This window comes from Harmonia axyridis, chromosome 2 (assembly GCF_914767665.1).
Source record: "Harmonia axyridis chromosome 2, icHarAxyr1.1, whole genome shotgun sequence".
Taxonomy (NCBI): domain Eukaryota; kingdom Metazoa; phylum Arthropoda; class Insecta; order Coleoptera; family Coccinellidae; genus Harmonia; species Harmonia axyridis.
Window position 1 is genome coordinate 4135787 of NC_059502.1, and position 17634 is coordinate 4153420.

The following is a 17634-nucleotide window of genomic DNA, read 5'->3' on the forward strand; positions in this document are numbered from 1 at the left end:
AAGCAGGTACAGTTGGGATCTCTGATACGTCATCAGTGACGTCACGCCTTTGCCTTAGCTTAACTTGGCTTACGCAATAAACGATCACATTTCTAAAACCATAAATGCAAATTCTACATTTAATATTATAATTTTTTGAAAGGATTGTTGATATCTTTAAACCATATTAACACTATTTATTCTGATGAATGTCAGTGAACAAAACGCTGAAAAATTGACGACAAACCTACAAGATGCATCAGACAATTATTATTCATCACACCAGTCAATTTTTATTGCGATAATCTCCAATCTAATCGGAATATCAAATCAATTGGTTCTCCTTCTCTACAATCGTACCGAAGCATCTTTCACACACTATTTCGCCATATCGCAATTAAAATACTCACCTCTATGTGGCCTTTGTTCAGCAGCCAAGGTCGATGTGCCAATATTTTGTTGATTTCATACAGATTCCTCAATTTTTGGGGTATGAAACTGAGTCCTTTCAGCCAGCTCTGGTCTCCGCCTTGCAGGATGAACTCTTGCTTCTGCAGACTGATCAGATAGCTGCACTGGTGTCTCCCTGCAGCCTGCAACAAGTTGGATAATCGTCATATAACAGAAAGAGCGTTTTGAATTACAGAAAGTTGATTATTTCAACTTTCAACGAAAGATCTGTCACTTTATGAAAGTCGTCTAGTTGGGGGATAGAGGTAGCATAGGGCGCCATCTGTTGGCAGCTCGGTAGAAAATGCTTATTATTGAATTTTTTTGAATAACTCGAGAGAATATGATAAATAGGAGCAATAAACAACAAGAATTCTTACCATAATTGCAATATAGTGCCTATATTCGTAGGGCAATGGTCCATCACCTCTCAGAATGAAGTTCTGGGTCTTAATAAAATGGTCCAAATACGTAGGATGATATCCCATCACCTGACTGACATGGTCCAATCGATTCGTTTGCAGAAAGGTGTCTGCAAATAGTGTTTGCGTCTGAAAAATAAAAAAAAAATTGAAATCAGCGAAGTTGTAAAATGAACTATTTTTGTGGATTATTTCTATTAATAAACCTTTAGAATTCGAGGCGCTCCATTAAACTTGTGCCGACATTTTTGTGTTTATGGTGTGATAGCGTTTATACCTAAAAATATCCCATATCTCGAAAATTATGCAAAATATACCTATAAGTAACATTAAATTCACAAGAATTCAAGGAGGCGCAAAAACCCATCGTTTGTCAATCTTATCGTTCTAAATATGAACGCCAAAAATGATCAAAATATTCCAATAATTACTATTATTTTCAAGTATATTTCAATTATTTTACATTTGATTTTAGATCCACAAGGTGTCGCTGCATAACCACAGAATGCAAAGATTACAGATCTCTATTTTCACCAGATACATAAGAGAGAGCATAGATTAATGGTTTCCAAGAAAAGCAGTGAACTGATATATTTTGATTCGTATTTGGCATTCTACTCCGATTTCTGCAGATCTACCGATGACATTAAACAAAAAAAAAACATTAAAAACATCTGTGAAGAATTGTATCTCAATATCGTCGACAGTAATCTATTTATTCTTGACGAATATGTGGCTCATTTCACATTTCTTATCGCTTTAAAATTCACACCAGTAATGATTCATCTAGTTCATAACAATGTGTTTACTTCCACCGTGAAGAAAAAAAATGTTGATAGTTCCAAAGATACATGGATGGAATGTTCGAAAAAAACAATTAGATCACGAGATGAAAATATCAACGTCAACACGTACGAATGCAGTTTCAAGGTTTTAAAACAGATTCGAAATCTAGAAAATGTTGAAATTATTTGTTCCAATTCACAAATCAACCAATATTTACGGATTATGTAAGGATTTCTTATCGACCTCAGACACCAAAACAACTTATGAATGCACAACATGGACGTAGAACCCTGGAAAACACTGCAATTTTTATCGCAGAATATTTCAATGTGTATGGAAAAATTTTTCCTTTCCAAGGAATTTTTGGAGGGTTTTTCCAGTTAACGAATTTAAGCGCAGTTTCAAATTCGATACCATCCTGGAAATTTCAAGTTTTATGGTTTTTCCATTCGAGAATTGACATGTTTACGGCCGGATGGACATAAACATTAAATTTGATACTTTCAAAACAATTTCAGCCTTGCAACTAGAAAAATATCACCAAAGATCAAAACTTAATCAATTATTGAGTCCTAAACATATGATTTCAAACTAAATAATGACTCATTACAAAACTATGACACTCATATACCATTAGAAAACAAATATAGATCGAAAAAATAATATTTTCGTGTGATGATAAGATTCTATAGCTTTGTAGGTACATTTTATGTGTAAACATCTTGAAGTAGTGTATGTTAATTGTTATCTATTATTTTTTCTTCAGGTTTTATTGTTTCTATTTGTTTACTTCTCTGAATATGTATGCACCTATATTGTTGATCACTAATCTATATTTATCTATTGCCTGTATTTCATTTTCTTACATTTATTTATGGCTACCGATTTCAAGATTTTATACCATTCAGAATAAGTTTGGTTTGGTGTATATCAGTCTGTGTGTGTCCAAAAATTCTTATAGTAAACCTAACTTCTAGAATTAATCGTCTGTTAACGAAAAAGGTTGAATTTTTAAGAATACTAGTAATTAACTAACTAGTAACTTGTTATTTTTACTAAATGAAGAAATATTATTATTAAAAAATGTTTTTTTGGTTATACCTGGGACTTATTGAGTGAAGAGCTAGTTATTCTATGGAAGACAAAATTTCCAACAAATCAAAGATCGTAAAATAGGTCTTTCCATTTTTGAGTTATAAATGGTTAAATAGATTACTTGAATTTTGTATTATTCGATGAAAATTAAAATGTCCCTCCCTTCATTCTAGTCAATATAGACGAAAAAAAAATGCTTCCAAATAATGCAACTACAAGAATTCAAGATTTAGTGAAAGACCATTCAGGTCTCGACCCTCTGATATGAATACGATAAGGATAACAGCCATACGCTTCATTATCATTGAATTATTGATTAAATTGCAGCCAATAAGATTGGATCATCCAACAAAACTTCTTTGTTCCAATCCATCATCACCAAGATCTCAGAAAATCCATCATGCGTGAAAACAATTCAGTACGTCTCTGTTCTTTAGCAGCACACATTCCATTATACGCTCGAAAAACATATGAAATCCATTAGAAATGGTCACATGCATTACACTGACGACAGTAAACCCAAGTAGGAATTTTTACTGAACATCTAGAAAAAATGTAATCATAAGTTCAGTTCTCTCGGGAGTAATGAAAATAAGATAGGACAAAAAAAGTTCTAGATTTAGATAAGGTATCAGGAGGATGTGTTTTCAGATTGCCTTTTGCAGTATTTCGTTTGAGATTCTTGTTTTCGTTTATTATTTTCAAAAATGAACGTTTCGCATCGTTCAAGTAGAGAACCAACTTGGACTGTTCAATTTTTCCATTAAAATGGTGTCAAGATGAATAATTTTCGATGAAAATTGAGAATTTCATCAAACCAGATCTGGTAAATATAGATGAAAACATTGAAAACAAAGAGACATGTTTTTCGTGTATTAATTTCAAAAATGACTATCGTTCGACGAAAGAACTTGCCCAGTTTCGATATCAATAATTTTCTAAAGAATGAACCATATTATCAAATCCACTATGGTAAATACACATTTAAAGAAAGAACTCTTCTTTTCGTTCATTATCGTGAGAAATTGATATTTGAATTAGTTTAAGGATAAAACAAACTTGTACTGTTCAAATTTGCCCAAACAAATAGTTTCCAGACTAATCATTTTCAGTAAAAATCCACTATATTATCAACCAGCTGTGGTAAATAAAAATGAAAACATAGTAATACTTCTTTTCGCCTATTATTTTCGAAATTTCGAATCGTTACAGACAAAAACCTCGGGAAAACTACTTTCTTGTTCAAATTTGCCCAGCAAATAGTTCCAAGATCAATAATTTGCAATGGAAATTAAGGATTTCATCAAACCAGCTGAGGTGAATATAAATAAGGACAAAGAGATATGTTTTTCGTTTATTAATTTCAAAAATGAACGTCTTTCTAGACGAGAACTTACTCGAACTGTCAAAATTTGCCCAGCAAACGTTTCGAGGTCAATAATTTTCTAAAGAATGAAGGAACCATATCATCAAGTCAACTGGTAAATAGAAATTTGAACGAAAGGACTCTTCCTTTCGTTGATTATTTTCAAAAACTTTTGGGAAGAACAAATGTTCACATTTGCCCAAGCAAAAAGTTTCAAGATCATTTGCCCTGCAAGCAAAAAGTTTCAAGATCAACAATTGATCCAAGTTGGTGTGGTAAATACATGTTAATGAAAACAGGAGGATTTGGTCCTGTTTTAAGTATAATACCCGACAAAACCGGCTAGAGATTTCAGAAATTTTTAAGTAGGTAGGAAATTTCTAAAATTTACAACAAATAAATAGCTACTGATTGGGAACCATAACACACGTCGATTCGTAAGTAATTCATTTGTTTTCTCTATCTAAACCGGTAACGATTCAACATAAGCCATTAGCAGATAAAGAAAATTTACAATTAAACAGTTCCCTCATAAAACCCATGAAAATATTGCAAATAATCTTGTATCTGGACAATGTTTGTCAACAACGTTATTTACTAAGTCATGTGAGCGATTTTCAAGGCTTACGCGATCGTATTACTATGACGAATACGGACAAAGCATCTTTTATCGCTAAAAACATGTGGGCTGATCGAAAGAGCAGCAATATTTGTATGCTAAAATAGCCAACGTTTCATTATCGAGATATTGAAAGACAGCTTGTTGTGTGAAACAGATTCCAGATTTTCAAGGATTCATCATTTGATTTTTGACAGAGGTTAATTTTGGATGGAAATCATTATATGGAGTTGGTTGTTTTTCAGTAGTCGTCTATTTTCAAGTGTACTTACTTAGCAGTGGTGTAGCTAGAAAGGGACCAGATTATACATGTCAGCTTATTAGCCAAATTCTAGTCATTTGCGGTTGGTTTTAATTTTCTGCTTTAATATGCTCTCAAATACGTAAGGTGAGGCCGCTATTAGTAAAAGAACGTGCTGAGAGTGGTTTCAACGCTTCAAGAACGGTGATTTTGAACTCGAAGACCAGCATGGCGGTGGAAGAGAGAAGGTTGTCGAAGATGCAGTATTGGAGGCATTACTTGTTCAAGACTCGTGTCAAATGCAACAAGAATTGGCAGGATCGTAGGGAGTTATGCAACAAGCCATTTCAGAACGCCTGAAAGTCATAGAAATTATTAAGAAATAAGGAAATTGGGTGCCGTACGAGTTGAAGCCAAGATATGTTGAACGGCGTTTGTTTGCTGTGAACAGCTGCTTGCAAGGTAAAGACGAAAGGGATTTCTACATCACATTGTGACTGAAGACGGAAAATGGGTTTATTACGATAATCCCAAGCGCAGAAAATCATGAGAATATTCCGGCCATGCTTCCACGTCGACGGCCAAACCGAATATTCACAGCTCCAAGGACATGCTCAGTATTTTGTGGGACCAGCTCGGCGTAGTGTATTATTTGTTAAAACCGACTGAATCAATCACAGGCGATCAAAATCGAACGCAATTAATGCATTTGAGCCGAGCATTGAAAGACAAACGGCAGCAATACAACGAGAGACATGATAAAGTGATTTTACAGCCTGACAATGTTGCGAAAGTGGTCAAGACATACTTGGAAATGTTGAAATGGGAAGTCCTAACCCACCCGCTGTATTCTCCAGACGTTGCCTTCTCGGACTATCACTTGTTTCGATCAATGGGACACGGCCTGGCTGACCAGCACTCATGAAGTAAAAATTTGGTGTGATTCTTGGACCGCTTCAAAAGATGACCAGTTTTTTCAACGCGAGATTCGTACGCCTATGCAGTTTGACAACTTATGAAATGTTTTATTCCCATTGAGAATAATCATTTTGCTGCCCAGGCAAGAAAGTACTTACTGTGATGATTGATATTATGTTTCTGCAAAATTAATATTTACTGTCAATCGGAGAAGAAGAAATTTGGCTTTAATGAAGAAGTTATTGATGAAATTGAAGCCTATTTCAAAAGCAAAGAATAATCTTTCTACAAGGCGAAAAATATGTGTTTATACTGCTTAGACTAGGGACTTATCGAATGAAGTGTTGAAAAAACCATTTTATTAATATACCACGCCAATGGTTCCCATTCTCAAGCACTCAAAAGGACCTAAAGCTCGGCAAAGATCTTTTCTCACAAGTCTTATACGACCTCGTTTTATCAGCTAAACATAAAAAAACAAAACCCGCCAACGTTTGTTTACCTCAGCCATTCAGAGAAACCAGTGTCATGAATATTAAGCAGTTCGGCTATTTTTCGAATAACTGAAAACACTGAGACTGCCACTTCGAGCTGGGGGGGTATTATTATTTATTCAGCGGACTTTCAGAATGTTTCGCTTTGCAGCCAGTGCATACAAGAGAGAGAATATTATTGCGGAATGTGTTTTGTTATGTGATGAATATCTAATAAATTAGACACGTGTAGAGATTATATGTATATTATTGGATATGACATTGACGCAATTGTGCCTGGCTGTGTTGTGGGACGGTGATATCCGGACTTGTTTTGATTTCTGAACAAATGAGGAAAAATGTGATTTGTGTACACGTTTTTCCAGATTGATAGTCCTTAATGGGCCGATCAGGAATTTTATCCTGAGATTGGGGTGCGGTTAGGAGATATACACGTCGTTCCGTTAATGTGTGTCAACGTTTTTCGAATTTATTCGATCTCGTTTGGTGGAAAAGAGATGTTCAATGGTTTTCGAGCTGTAGTCGTCTTGGATAGGCATACAACTTTGCTTCCGTCAGTGTTTTCCGAAATTCGAGGCTTTATTGTAAAAAACTGCTTATACATTTATGATTCAAAGTATTTTCCATTGCTGGCCACTACTTTCTCCCATCTTTCGGGCAGCGTACGAATCCAGTGTTGAAAAAACTGGTCATATTTTCAAGCGATCCACGATTCGATCCAATTCTTTACTTCTTCATAAGACCGGAAGTACTGATCAGCCAGGCCGTGTGCCATTGATCGAAACATGTGATAGTACGAGGGGTAAGATTTCCCATTTCAACGTTTTCAAGTATGTCTTGACCACATTCGCAACATGGGGTCGAGCATTGTCATGATGCAAAATCACTTTATCATGTCTCTCGTTGTATTGCGACAATTCGTCTTTCAATGCTCGGCTAAAACGCATTAATTGCGTTCGATAACGATCGCCTGTGATTGTTTCAGTCGGTTTTAACAACTCAGAATACACTACGATGAGCTGGTTCCACCAAATACTGAATATGGCCTCAGGACCGGAAATATTCGGTTTGGCCGTCGACGTGGAAGCATGGCCGGGATATCCCCATGATTTTCTGCGCTTGGGATTATCGTAATGAACCCATTTTTCGTATCCAGTCATAATGCGATGCAGAAATCCCTTCCGTCTTTGCCTTGCAAGCAGCTGTTCACAAGCAAAAAAACGCTGTTCAACATCTCTCGGCTTCATCTCGTACGGCACCCAATTTCCTTGTGTCTGAATAATTCCTATGACTTTCAGGCGTTTTGAAATGGCTTGTTGAGTCATTCCCAATGGTCCTGTCCATTCTTGTTGCGCTTGACACGAGTCTTGATCAAGTAATGCCTTCAATTCTGCATCTTCGAAAACCTTCTCTCTTCGACATCAAAATCACCGTTCTTGAAGCGTTGAAACCACTCTCGGCACGTTCTTTCACTAATAGCGTACTCACCATATGTATTTGAGAGCATTCGATGAGCCTCAGCCGCAGATTTCTTCACGAGAAAAAAATTTTATGTTCAACAAAATGTTATGGCATTTGTGGTGCCATCTGTGCGTCGTGCCCAAGACTTATTGAGTGAAGTGGTATCAAGACATCGGAAAAATCCTCGGTAAAAATTGAACGTTAAAAATAAGATTAAGTTTTAAATTGAAAATAAATATTTTTGTAAATTTTTGACAGGACAACGTCTGCTGAGTCTACTGGTTGAAAATAATTTGGCAATCTAGAAATTTTACTGATGAATTCACTATTTTCATTTCGAATTGCCTTTTACTCAAAATGACATTAATCGATCACCTTGTCACCTTGAAAATATTCTAGTCACTGTCAAGCATGTTATAAATTCATGTTACAATGTGGAAACAACCTCTGATAATATCATAATAGTTGGAATTTTTTACAAACAGAAGTCTTTCGAATATCATTTCCATCGATGATGTGATAATGAAAATCATCATAAATGATTTGCACTAGAAAATAATATATTATTTGGAATATAATTTCTGTTCTTATTTACATAGTGTGGTTATTATTGGGTTTCAAATGAGTCTAGTTGTTCATTATGGATAATTATGGGTATTTACCTATTATTTTCTGATACGTAATTGAAGTTCCGTTTTGATCGAATCCAGTTAATTTTAAAGAAAATTGACAAGAGAACAGCTACTAGAATTACTTGGAAATGTAGAAAGGCTTGATTTCAATGAAACATGTAGACATGTCTAGCAAAAAAACTGAAAATAGTAGTAATGGCAACACTGTATAATTTTTTGACATTTGTATGACATTTGTGTACAGCAGGTTATGCTATTTAAGTATGGAAAATACACGCTTCATCAACATTTGGGAATTGTTCAATCAAAATTAGTGGTTATATTTTAAAACTGAGAGCAAAGAAGAAAGAAGAATTCTGTTGCTGTTGAGAATAATCTTGGAGAAAAAATCGATTTATAAAACAAAATGAAATTTCCCATATGTTAAGTCACAAGTATATGATTTTAATCAAATGACAGCTTAGCTATTAAAAAGCAACATGAAACTATTGATGAAAAGCTGCCACATTTATGTGGATGAATCATAAAAGATTGCGTTGACATAATGCGCTACGTGGTTGTCATTTGATTGATGTTATTTTCCATATTTAACACCTTTCTAATAATGAAAATTGTGGCACATTGAATAATTTGGAAAAATGATTGTAAAATCCAATAGGACTGCATTAAAAGTTCAACTTCTGATTCTTCGAACGATTCCAAAAAAAATATGTTATCAACAATAACAACAGGAAATTTAATAACCTCATCTTCAAGGTGATGAATCTTATTCACCGTTACCCAGACGAAAACACCAAACAAAGCTAGAGTGTCATTCGAAAAACAAGGAGTGTCAATCGAAATGAATACTATTATATTCCAATATTTACCACCTCATTAAAAGCATCATTTATATCAAGAACGACAGTTACAAATCTATTTCCAAAACCAACCAACAGATGGCCCCCATTTCATTCGAATGTTTTGACGTTTCCCAGTGACATCAAATCACGCGGCAAAATGACCCAATGTCATCCGAAAAATCGCGATCGACCGAAATTCCCTCGCCCTCTGAAAAACAAGATACCAACACAACAAGATAAATAAGCGCGAGAGCGCGGAGAGAGAGAAAAAAAAAACAGTTCAGTTTTATCTCATTAATTCATTCGCGTAAACAAGCACCTCTCGAAAAAAGCCTTGGATTTTATTAGGTCTGGTAATTTATATGTAAATACTCCTTGAATACACCGAGTGTATTCGGAGTTTGTTAATTGGCGATCTAACAGTCACGGCTAGGTTTAACATCCGAATACCAAATCGGACTGAAGCGTTCTATTATGTCATCGTACACGGATTGTTACGAAAATTTCGAACAAAGGCTCTGGTTTACTTCGTTCGAATGGCGGAAAATCGGCTTTCAAATTTTTAAACGGTTCTATGACCTACCGGCGGGATTGCCAGATTGGGGAATTTTTCCCTGAAATTAGGGATTCTTTTTTGTGATATTTTGCTCGATGCGATAAGAGAATTTCTCGGAGTAAAATTTGGAATTTCCTTGAAACGACTTTTTTCTTCGAAATGATATTATCTTGGGGAATAATAAGGGGTTTTGTATCGTTCAATACTCGAGCTAGATTCGCACCAAAAGATCTTCATTGCGAAACAATCTGCTTCCATGTTCCGAAAGGCTGGATTGCCAGATTAGGGGATTTTTCCCTGAAATTAGGAATTTTTCGTTGGAAAATTTTGCTAGCTACTACTCGATGCAATTTGAGTTGTTTTTTTTCGAAAAAAAAATTGGTATATTTTTGTGAATATTTTTAAGATATGTATTATCTTGGGAAATAATAAGGTATTTTGTATGTTTCGAAACTCGAGCCCGATTCGCTCAAATATTCTCATTTCGGAAAACTCCGGTTCACGTTCCGAAACGGTTTTTTGGCCCACCGGCGGTGTTTCCAGATTGGAGGATTTTTTCCAGAAATCAAAGATATTTTACTGTTCACTACTCGATGCAATTAGAGAATTTTTTTGGATAATATTTATTTTTCCGTTTCTGAAAAATAAAGAATATTTGGGAAAAATAATATCTTGAAGAATAATAAGGGATTTTGGATCGTTCAGTAATCAAGCCAGATTCGCACGAAACATTTATCTTGAGAAAAATATTTTTCTACGTTCCGAAACTACCCACCGGCAAGGTTGCCAGATTGAGGAATTTTCTCCCAAAATAAGGGAAGTTATTTGAGAGAAATTTCACTTTTTACTACTCCATGCAATTAGAGAATATTATCTTGGGGCATAAGTTCATTACTCGAGCTCTCAGAGAAACATTTTCACTGGGAAAAAAATATTTGACTATGTTCATGGCCCCCTGGCAGGGTTGTCAGATTGGGGAATTTTCCCAGGAAATTAGTTTTTTTTTCGGTAAATCGGATTTAAGTTTCATATTTGGACGAGTCTTTCAATATTCGCCTCTAATTCTAAAAAATACGCTCCTACGTTCACAAATGCTTCTGTGTGCCACCGGCAGGGTTGCCAGATTGGGACATTTTTCTTCAAGAACAGAGAATCTTTCGGGTATAGATTTCGATGAAACAATTGAACAATTTTTAAACGTTGTTGAAGATTGTACTTTCCATGATTGAATGGCATAACCTAATGAACACAAATGGCATAACAAATTTCAAAAAATAATGATTCTGTTTTTCACGATAGATGGATCGATGCGGTGTTCTATTATATTGTAACGTGTGCAAATCTCTATATTTATATTAACTGTTCAAACTGTATCGCAATCACTGCGGTTTTTATCTGTTATCTATCTCATTTGGCGAATTTTCAAATTCGAGAGTGACGCAAATTTTCCTCGTCCCCGAATCTAAATCCTACCGATTTTTGCAAAAACGCCGGCTTAAGTCGAGAACGAGGAAACCGAAAGTCGAATCTCATTTTTCAACATTAAGATAACTCGCCAAATGAATATTATTATAACCTCGAACAAACTACACACAGATAGCGGTTATCGCGAAAAGAATCGAGTCGAGATATGGAGTGGATTCTATATTTTTTCTAGACATTCTCTTATCTGTCAAGTCGAATCATATGAAACGGACTACATTCTGGAGATATTATTGCCGCATCGCTAACCGAAAATTGGATTTTGTTCAGTTCAAACGGATGATGAAATGATCGAGTAAAAAAAGCATATTTTACACTAAGTTAAGATATGAAGGGTTTTCCAATAAGGAGGTTTCATTTTGAGTATATTCTAAGAGAACTCAAATTCCGTAATCTGTCAATTTTCAGAACAATCACACCCACTACCAAGATACAATACAAATAGGATGTTCAATCTGAATTGTTCATTGAATTTCGACAATATTTCATAAAACTTGACTGAAATAGAGAAAATGTCGTCCAATACTCGTTGCATTGCTATTCAAAATGAAAATGAAATTAAGACAGCACTGAAGTGAAGTCTTTTGAGCTTTTGAGCGCTCGTTCATTCACGCGCCACTTGCCAACTAACTTCACGTCAGATCTTCTCATTTTTGTACCAACTTGCATGTAAAAAGTTGGCATCAATCAGATTTTTCATTTTCAATAATGAACGTTGTGTCGTAATGCGTCTTGTTGCGTAGAAAAACGAACTGAAAAGCGGAAAAGAAACGATATAACCATTTATCAGTAGACTTCGGATGTGTCTAGCACTCTAGTCGGGAAATGAGATAAAAGAAAGTCTATTACGTCTCAAAAAAGTTTATTGCCTTCGCAATACTATCGGAAGTGGAATAATCTGAACAGAAGAAAAAATACGCAGTTCTCAAGTCGAACAGTTCGAAATTTCGTAACACCCAAACTGTTAGAATGATTTTATGTTGCTTATGTAATTGAATAGGTTAGTTGACAGACTTTGAGGGCATAAAACGAGGATATTCCAATTCGCATCAATATAAGGCCAATTGAAAAGTCCCAGGTCTAATGCACAGATGGCGGTGCTAGTATTAAATCCATATGGTTTTTAGTTGATAACAATCTTCAAACGATACGTGTCAAAATTTGACAGCAGTTCGACCATTAGTTTGTGAGATATTGCGTTGTGAGTGTAGCTACTTTTGTTATTTGAAAAAAGATGGAAAAAAGAATTTCGTGTGCTGATAAAATATTGCATTTTGAAGGGAAAAATTACAGTTGAAGCATAATCTTCGCTTGATGAAGAGTTTCCGGGGTCTGCACCAGGAAAATCAACCATCATTGATTGGTATGCTAAGTTTAAACGAGGTGAAATGAGCACCGAAGACGGCGAATGCAGTGGACGCCCAAAAGAGGCTGTCACCGACGAAAAAATCTAAAAAGTTCACAAAATGATATTGAATGACCGTAAAGTGAAGTTGATAGAGATAGCAGACATTGTGAAGATATCATCTGAACGTGTACATCATATCATTCACGAATATTTGTACATGAGAACGCTGTGCGCAAAATGGGTGCCGTGTGAGCTCACAATCGATCAAAAGCAACAATGTGTTAATGATTCTGAGCAGTGTTTGAAGCTGTTTAAGTGCAATAAACCAGAATTTTTGCGTCGATATGAGACAATAGATGAAACATGGATCCATCATTTCACTCCGGACTCCAATTGACAGTCACTTGAGTGGACTGCACACGATGAACCGATTCCAAAGCGAGGAAAAACACAACAGTAAGCTAGCAAGGTTATTGCAGCAGTATTCTGGGATGCGCAAGGTATAATATTAATTGAAAACTCCCAAAAGAGCCAGACCATCAATAGCGATTATTATATAGTGTTATTGGATCATTTAAAGGATGAAATCATTAAAAAACGGCCCGATTAGAAGAAAAAAAGGGGCTATTTCATCAAGACAATTCGCCGTATTACAAATCAATGAAAACAATGTCAGAATTGCTTGAATTGGGCTTCGAATTGCTTCTGCATCCACCGTATTCGCCAGATCTGGCCCCCAGCGACTTTTTCCTGTTCTCAGACCTCCAAACAATGCTCGCTGGAAAGAAATTTAGCGCCAATGAAGAAGTAATCACCGAAACTGAGGCCTATTTTGAAGCGAAAGACAAATCGTACTACAAAAATGGTATCGAAAAGTTGGAAGATCGCTATAATCGCTGTATCGCCCTCGAAGGCAACTATGTTGAATAATAAAATCGAATTTTGCTATAGGAAAAAAAATTGAAGATACCGTCCAGTTGCAATTTTCCGAACGTAGTGTCGTTGACGTCACTTTGAAGTATAAACAACGATTGTTTCTTATAAAAAAAAGTCAACAAAATTACTTTAAGCGATCGTAAATTGATATTGAATAGGATAGCGCTAGAGTTGAAGATATTAGAGGACATTGTTTTTCCTATTTGAGTTCTCAATTTAATTTAAGCCGATACACAAGCAAATTCAACCGAGTTGTCAACCAATGACTTTTTGCAATTTGTGAAACGATTTTTTTAACGAAATCATCCACTAGATGTCGTACCATTCTTATCTACTAAAATATTCAATGCGAAACCCATACAAACGCCACTGGTAAAAATAATAAAATTATACATCAGAAAATATACCTTGACGCATTGAAAATGTATATCAAATTTCATACAAATATCTGCGGTAGCATCATTTTGGTTATAATAAAATAATTTTCTCTGGAAATTCTACCACCCTGTATCTCAAAAATTTGAACGTTCATGGCATACGTTCATATGAAGTTATTTCCTTAAAATAGCTCTAAGAATCACCTCCTTGAATATTAAAGAACATTCTGGAAAAAAATTCACTTTACATCAATCTAAGAAAAATTAACTAAAAAAAATTTTCAATACGGTCGAAAAATCTATCCCAACGATACCTCAGTTGTTCGTTCCTCCGCTATGATTTACCGGCAAACGTTCGGATAGAGAACCGTCGATAAAAATAGTATGAATTATTCGAAATCGAGCTGGTTTCTAAGTAAAAAGGAAATACATAGTCGTGAGTCAATAGAGAGAGGAGAACCGGTTGAATAATATAAGCCTGCTGCGCTTTCTATCCACACACACAGCTAGCTATACGAGAACACATCGGGAAAAAGAAACAACTCCGCTTATTTAGGTCCGACTCCGACCGACGGACTGATTATCATTGAATTAATAAGTTTTAATAAGTCCACGTTTGAACGGAGTGATAGAAGGAAACTTCTCCTGACTATATTTGCCGGCTTCTGTTATAAGAAAGCGGCCTTTTTTTCGGAGAAAGTACGCGATGAACACGGTAGAAGAAAAAAAACGCCGCAAAGGTTACACCGTGAATTTATTTGCATCATAGATTTTAGTCATAGAATAGGCTAGATGACAGATTTTGAAATTACCCCTTGTAAGCTTGAAATAAACTTCGTCCACATCAATATTTTCAGTTGTTCTTGAGCGATGAACACTGTTTGGATTCCTCACATCACTAACTCAACTTTAACCACCAGTTGCTGGCCGAAAAAGTGCTTCACGACAACCTAAAAATGCTCATGTCTGAGTACTGTGACTGCAAAATTTTTACCAGTTTTCTAGTGAATTTTAACAATTTCAGTGCGCTGTTGAAGCGTGTATCTTTCCATTTTTAATAATGGCGTAGGTTGTACTTGTCATATGTCAAAAGATGACAGCTTCGAAAGTGACAAAAGCCCAGATAGCGGGTTATTCAAAATGGAACCTCTCATTGGAAAATCCTGTATTACTCTATTACCATTAATTCTTAGATTCTTCAATAGGTCGTATCTTCTTTATATCTCCTAATTTTTTTTCAGTTTTCGATATTTTGTTAGCGTAATAGCTGAATTTCCACAAAACTCAATACTCATTTTTTGGATATACGAATATTTCCACACAAAATTTCATTTTAGCAAAAATTTTCTGAGAAATCGAACGATTTTTTGTTGTTTTTTCCACATTTGTGGTGGAATAATCCTCGCAAAATTTCGTATAAGCTTTTGTTTCATCATTCTAAAACTAAAAATTCAGTTTCACATCCATCTAAATGGTATTTTTTAAGTTGTCTGTTTTATCGAAAATATTATTGATCTCAATGTTTAAATTGAAACAAAATCAATATTTAATGACTTCAGTCATCACTTGATGAAAATTCATTATGAATAAAATAAAACAAACTAATTTCCACAAATATAATATAATTCTGGAAATTCCTTTGTTTTATTTTATTCATAATGAATTTTCATCAAGTGATGACTGACTTTTTCAAATCTTCTTACTATAAATTATTTCCTAAGATAATGAGGTCCTGGCATCTTTAATACTGCCCTAAAAATCATTGGCCTATCCCTAAAACGTAATTCTAAATACCGAGATCTTCAAACTAAATAGAAATTATTGTCACAAAGACTTCGTATCGTTGTTTTTCAACTACTAATAAGTTCCATTTCAACTGAATCAGCATTTTTAGGGTACATTGAAACGACGAATACCCTAAAAATTCTAAATCCTTCGACCGTTATCGAGTTGAAGGCAACAAAGAAAATAATTCGGCCACAAATCATTCAACACTCTGTATATCTTTATTATGAACCAAATCAACAGGTCTCACCCCCATTATTAGATACTGTTTCACTGATTATAAAGCTATTCCAACCGGTATACACTTTCCCCTCGTTCTATTCAAACTTACAATGGGTTTAAATAGTTCTACAGGGTGAATACGTAAAATTTTCCATTCGTACAATGCATAATTATTATAGGGCACTTCCTGGGTAGATAAAAACTCGGATTCCGGTATAAATTTGGGATTTGAGGGGAAAACACCGTTTTTTTAAATAAATTTATCCTTTGTTCTCTAGAATGAGCTCCAAATGGTTTTGAAATCTTGAATTCAGAACATAACATCAATGAAATTATTTTCATGAATATTGTTAACAGGTATTTCCACTTAGACCAGAATCCTTTTTTCAGAATTGAACTTCTCTCACTTTTCCAGATTCACAGGTTGTTTATACGAAATAGTAGAAGGTATATTTTATATTTTAACCAACCTAACCTCAATTGTAATCAATTCATTTGAAATAATTCAAGTTCTGATAACTATTTCAGTCAGTACCTACAATCTTAAGTGATTTTTCAGGATTTTTTGGCATTTGAAAATGTTTTCTAGTTCAGAACAAATATGGCAAAAGTTTCGTAAAAACTGATCATTATATTTCAAAGAAAATTTTCTTTGGAGCGATAGAATTAAAGAAAAGATTCAAGGGAAAGTCTGTTAGGAAGGAATAGCTTCATAATCAGGTCGTATTCAGCCTAAATTTGATTTTTTTTCCAATTAAATAATTTTGATAGGGTTATATTTGGTGTTCACATCTATGGCCTGAATTTTTACTTACATTTTCGGGTATCTGGCCCATGGTCGTGCCCTCATGAGCAGGTCCCAGATTTTGGCGTGCTACCGGAATTTTGACGGCTTGAAAAACAGCAAACAGCTAAAACAACACGGGCAAAATCTTCACGTTGCAGCGAATTTGCCTACGAAAACATCAGGGAAATGCACTCTACGAGTTCAACGACACAGAAAACACAATTACAGTCTATGCTCCGTATAAATATCGAACATTTCCGCACTGGTCGTAACAAAGTTGTGAGCGGATTAGAATTATTGGCTCGAATACAAAACGAGGATCTCTCCCTATCTTATCCTAATTGTGAATATTTTAATCTTAGATCGGCAGTGTTGGTGTCGGTAGGTAGTTGTGGAGTAAAATGAAACGGGTTTTCTAGGATCGCCGGCAAGTACACGAACGCATGGGTACCGGCCAGCTGATTGGCGACTGCTGTTCTCGTTGCTCGATTGTTTATCAGCTGATCGCCGGTGCGGCCTGGCGGGCGGCGTTGCCACGTCCGATCCCAGTTCCCAGACAAAGGGAAAACTTAGGGTTGATGATTTTTAGGGAAATAGGATAGATGACACTATTAAATAACCTAAAAACTAATGATATGTGATATATGCTAAGAGGAATCTAAGAAATAACTATATTTCAATTTAAACATAGAGATTAATAATATCATCAATAATATATTTCATATTTTATATTTCAATTTAAATATCTATTGATGTGATTTTTTTTTCGGTCGGTAGATTATTCTTGTCGTTTCTGATACTCAATATTATAATACTTAGAAATTAGAGATGTGAAG

General features: G+C 35.1%; 1 protein-coding gene across 1 annotated transcript in view; it reads right to left on the minus strand.

Annotated features, from left to right (window-relative positions):
- LOC123672714 (sestrin homolog) overlaps positions 1-17634 on the minus strand; it is an 83276-nt gene that overhangs the window by 12132 nt on the left and 53510 nt on the right. The window contains exons 6-7 of the mRNA XM_045606964.1: positions 810-980; positions 390-572 (exon numbers count right to left, since the gene is read on the minus strand). Of these exons, the coding sequence (XP_045462920.1) occupies positions 390-572; positions 810-980 (354 nt within the window). The remainder of the gene's footprint in view (positions 1-389; positions 573-809; positions 981-17634) is intronic.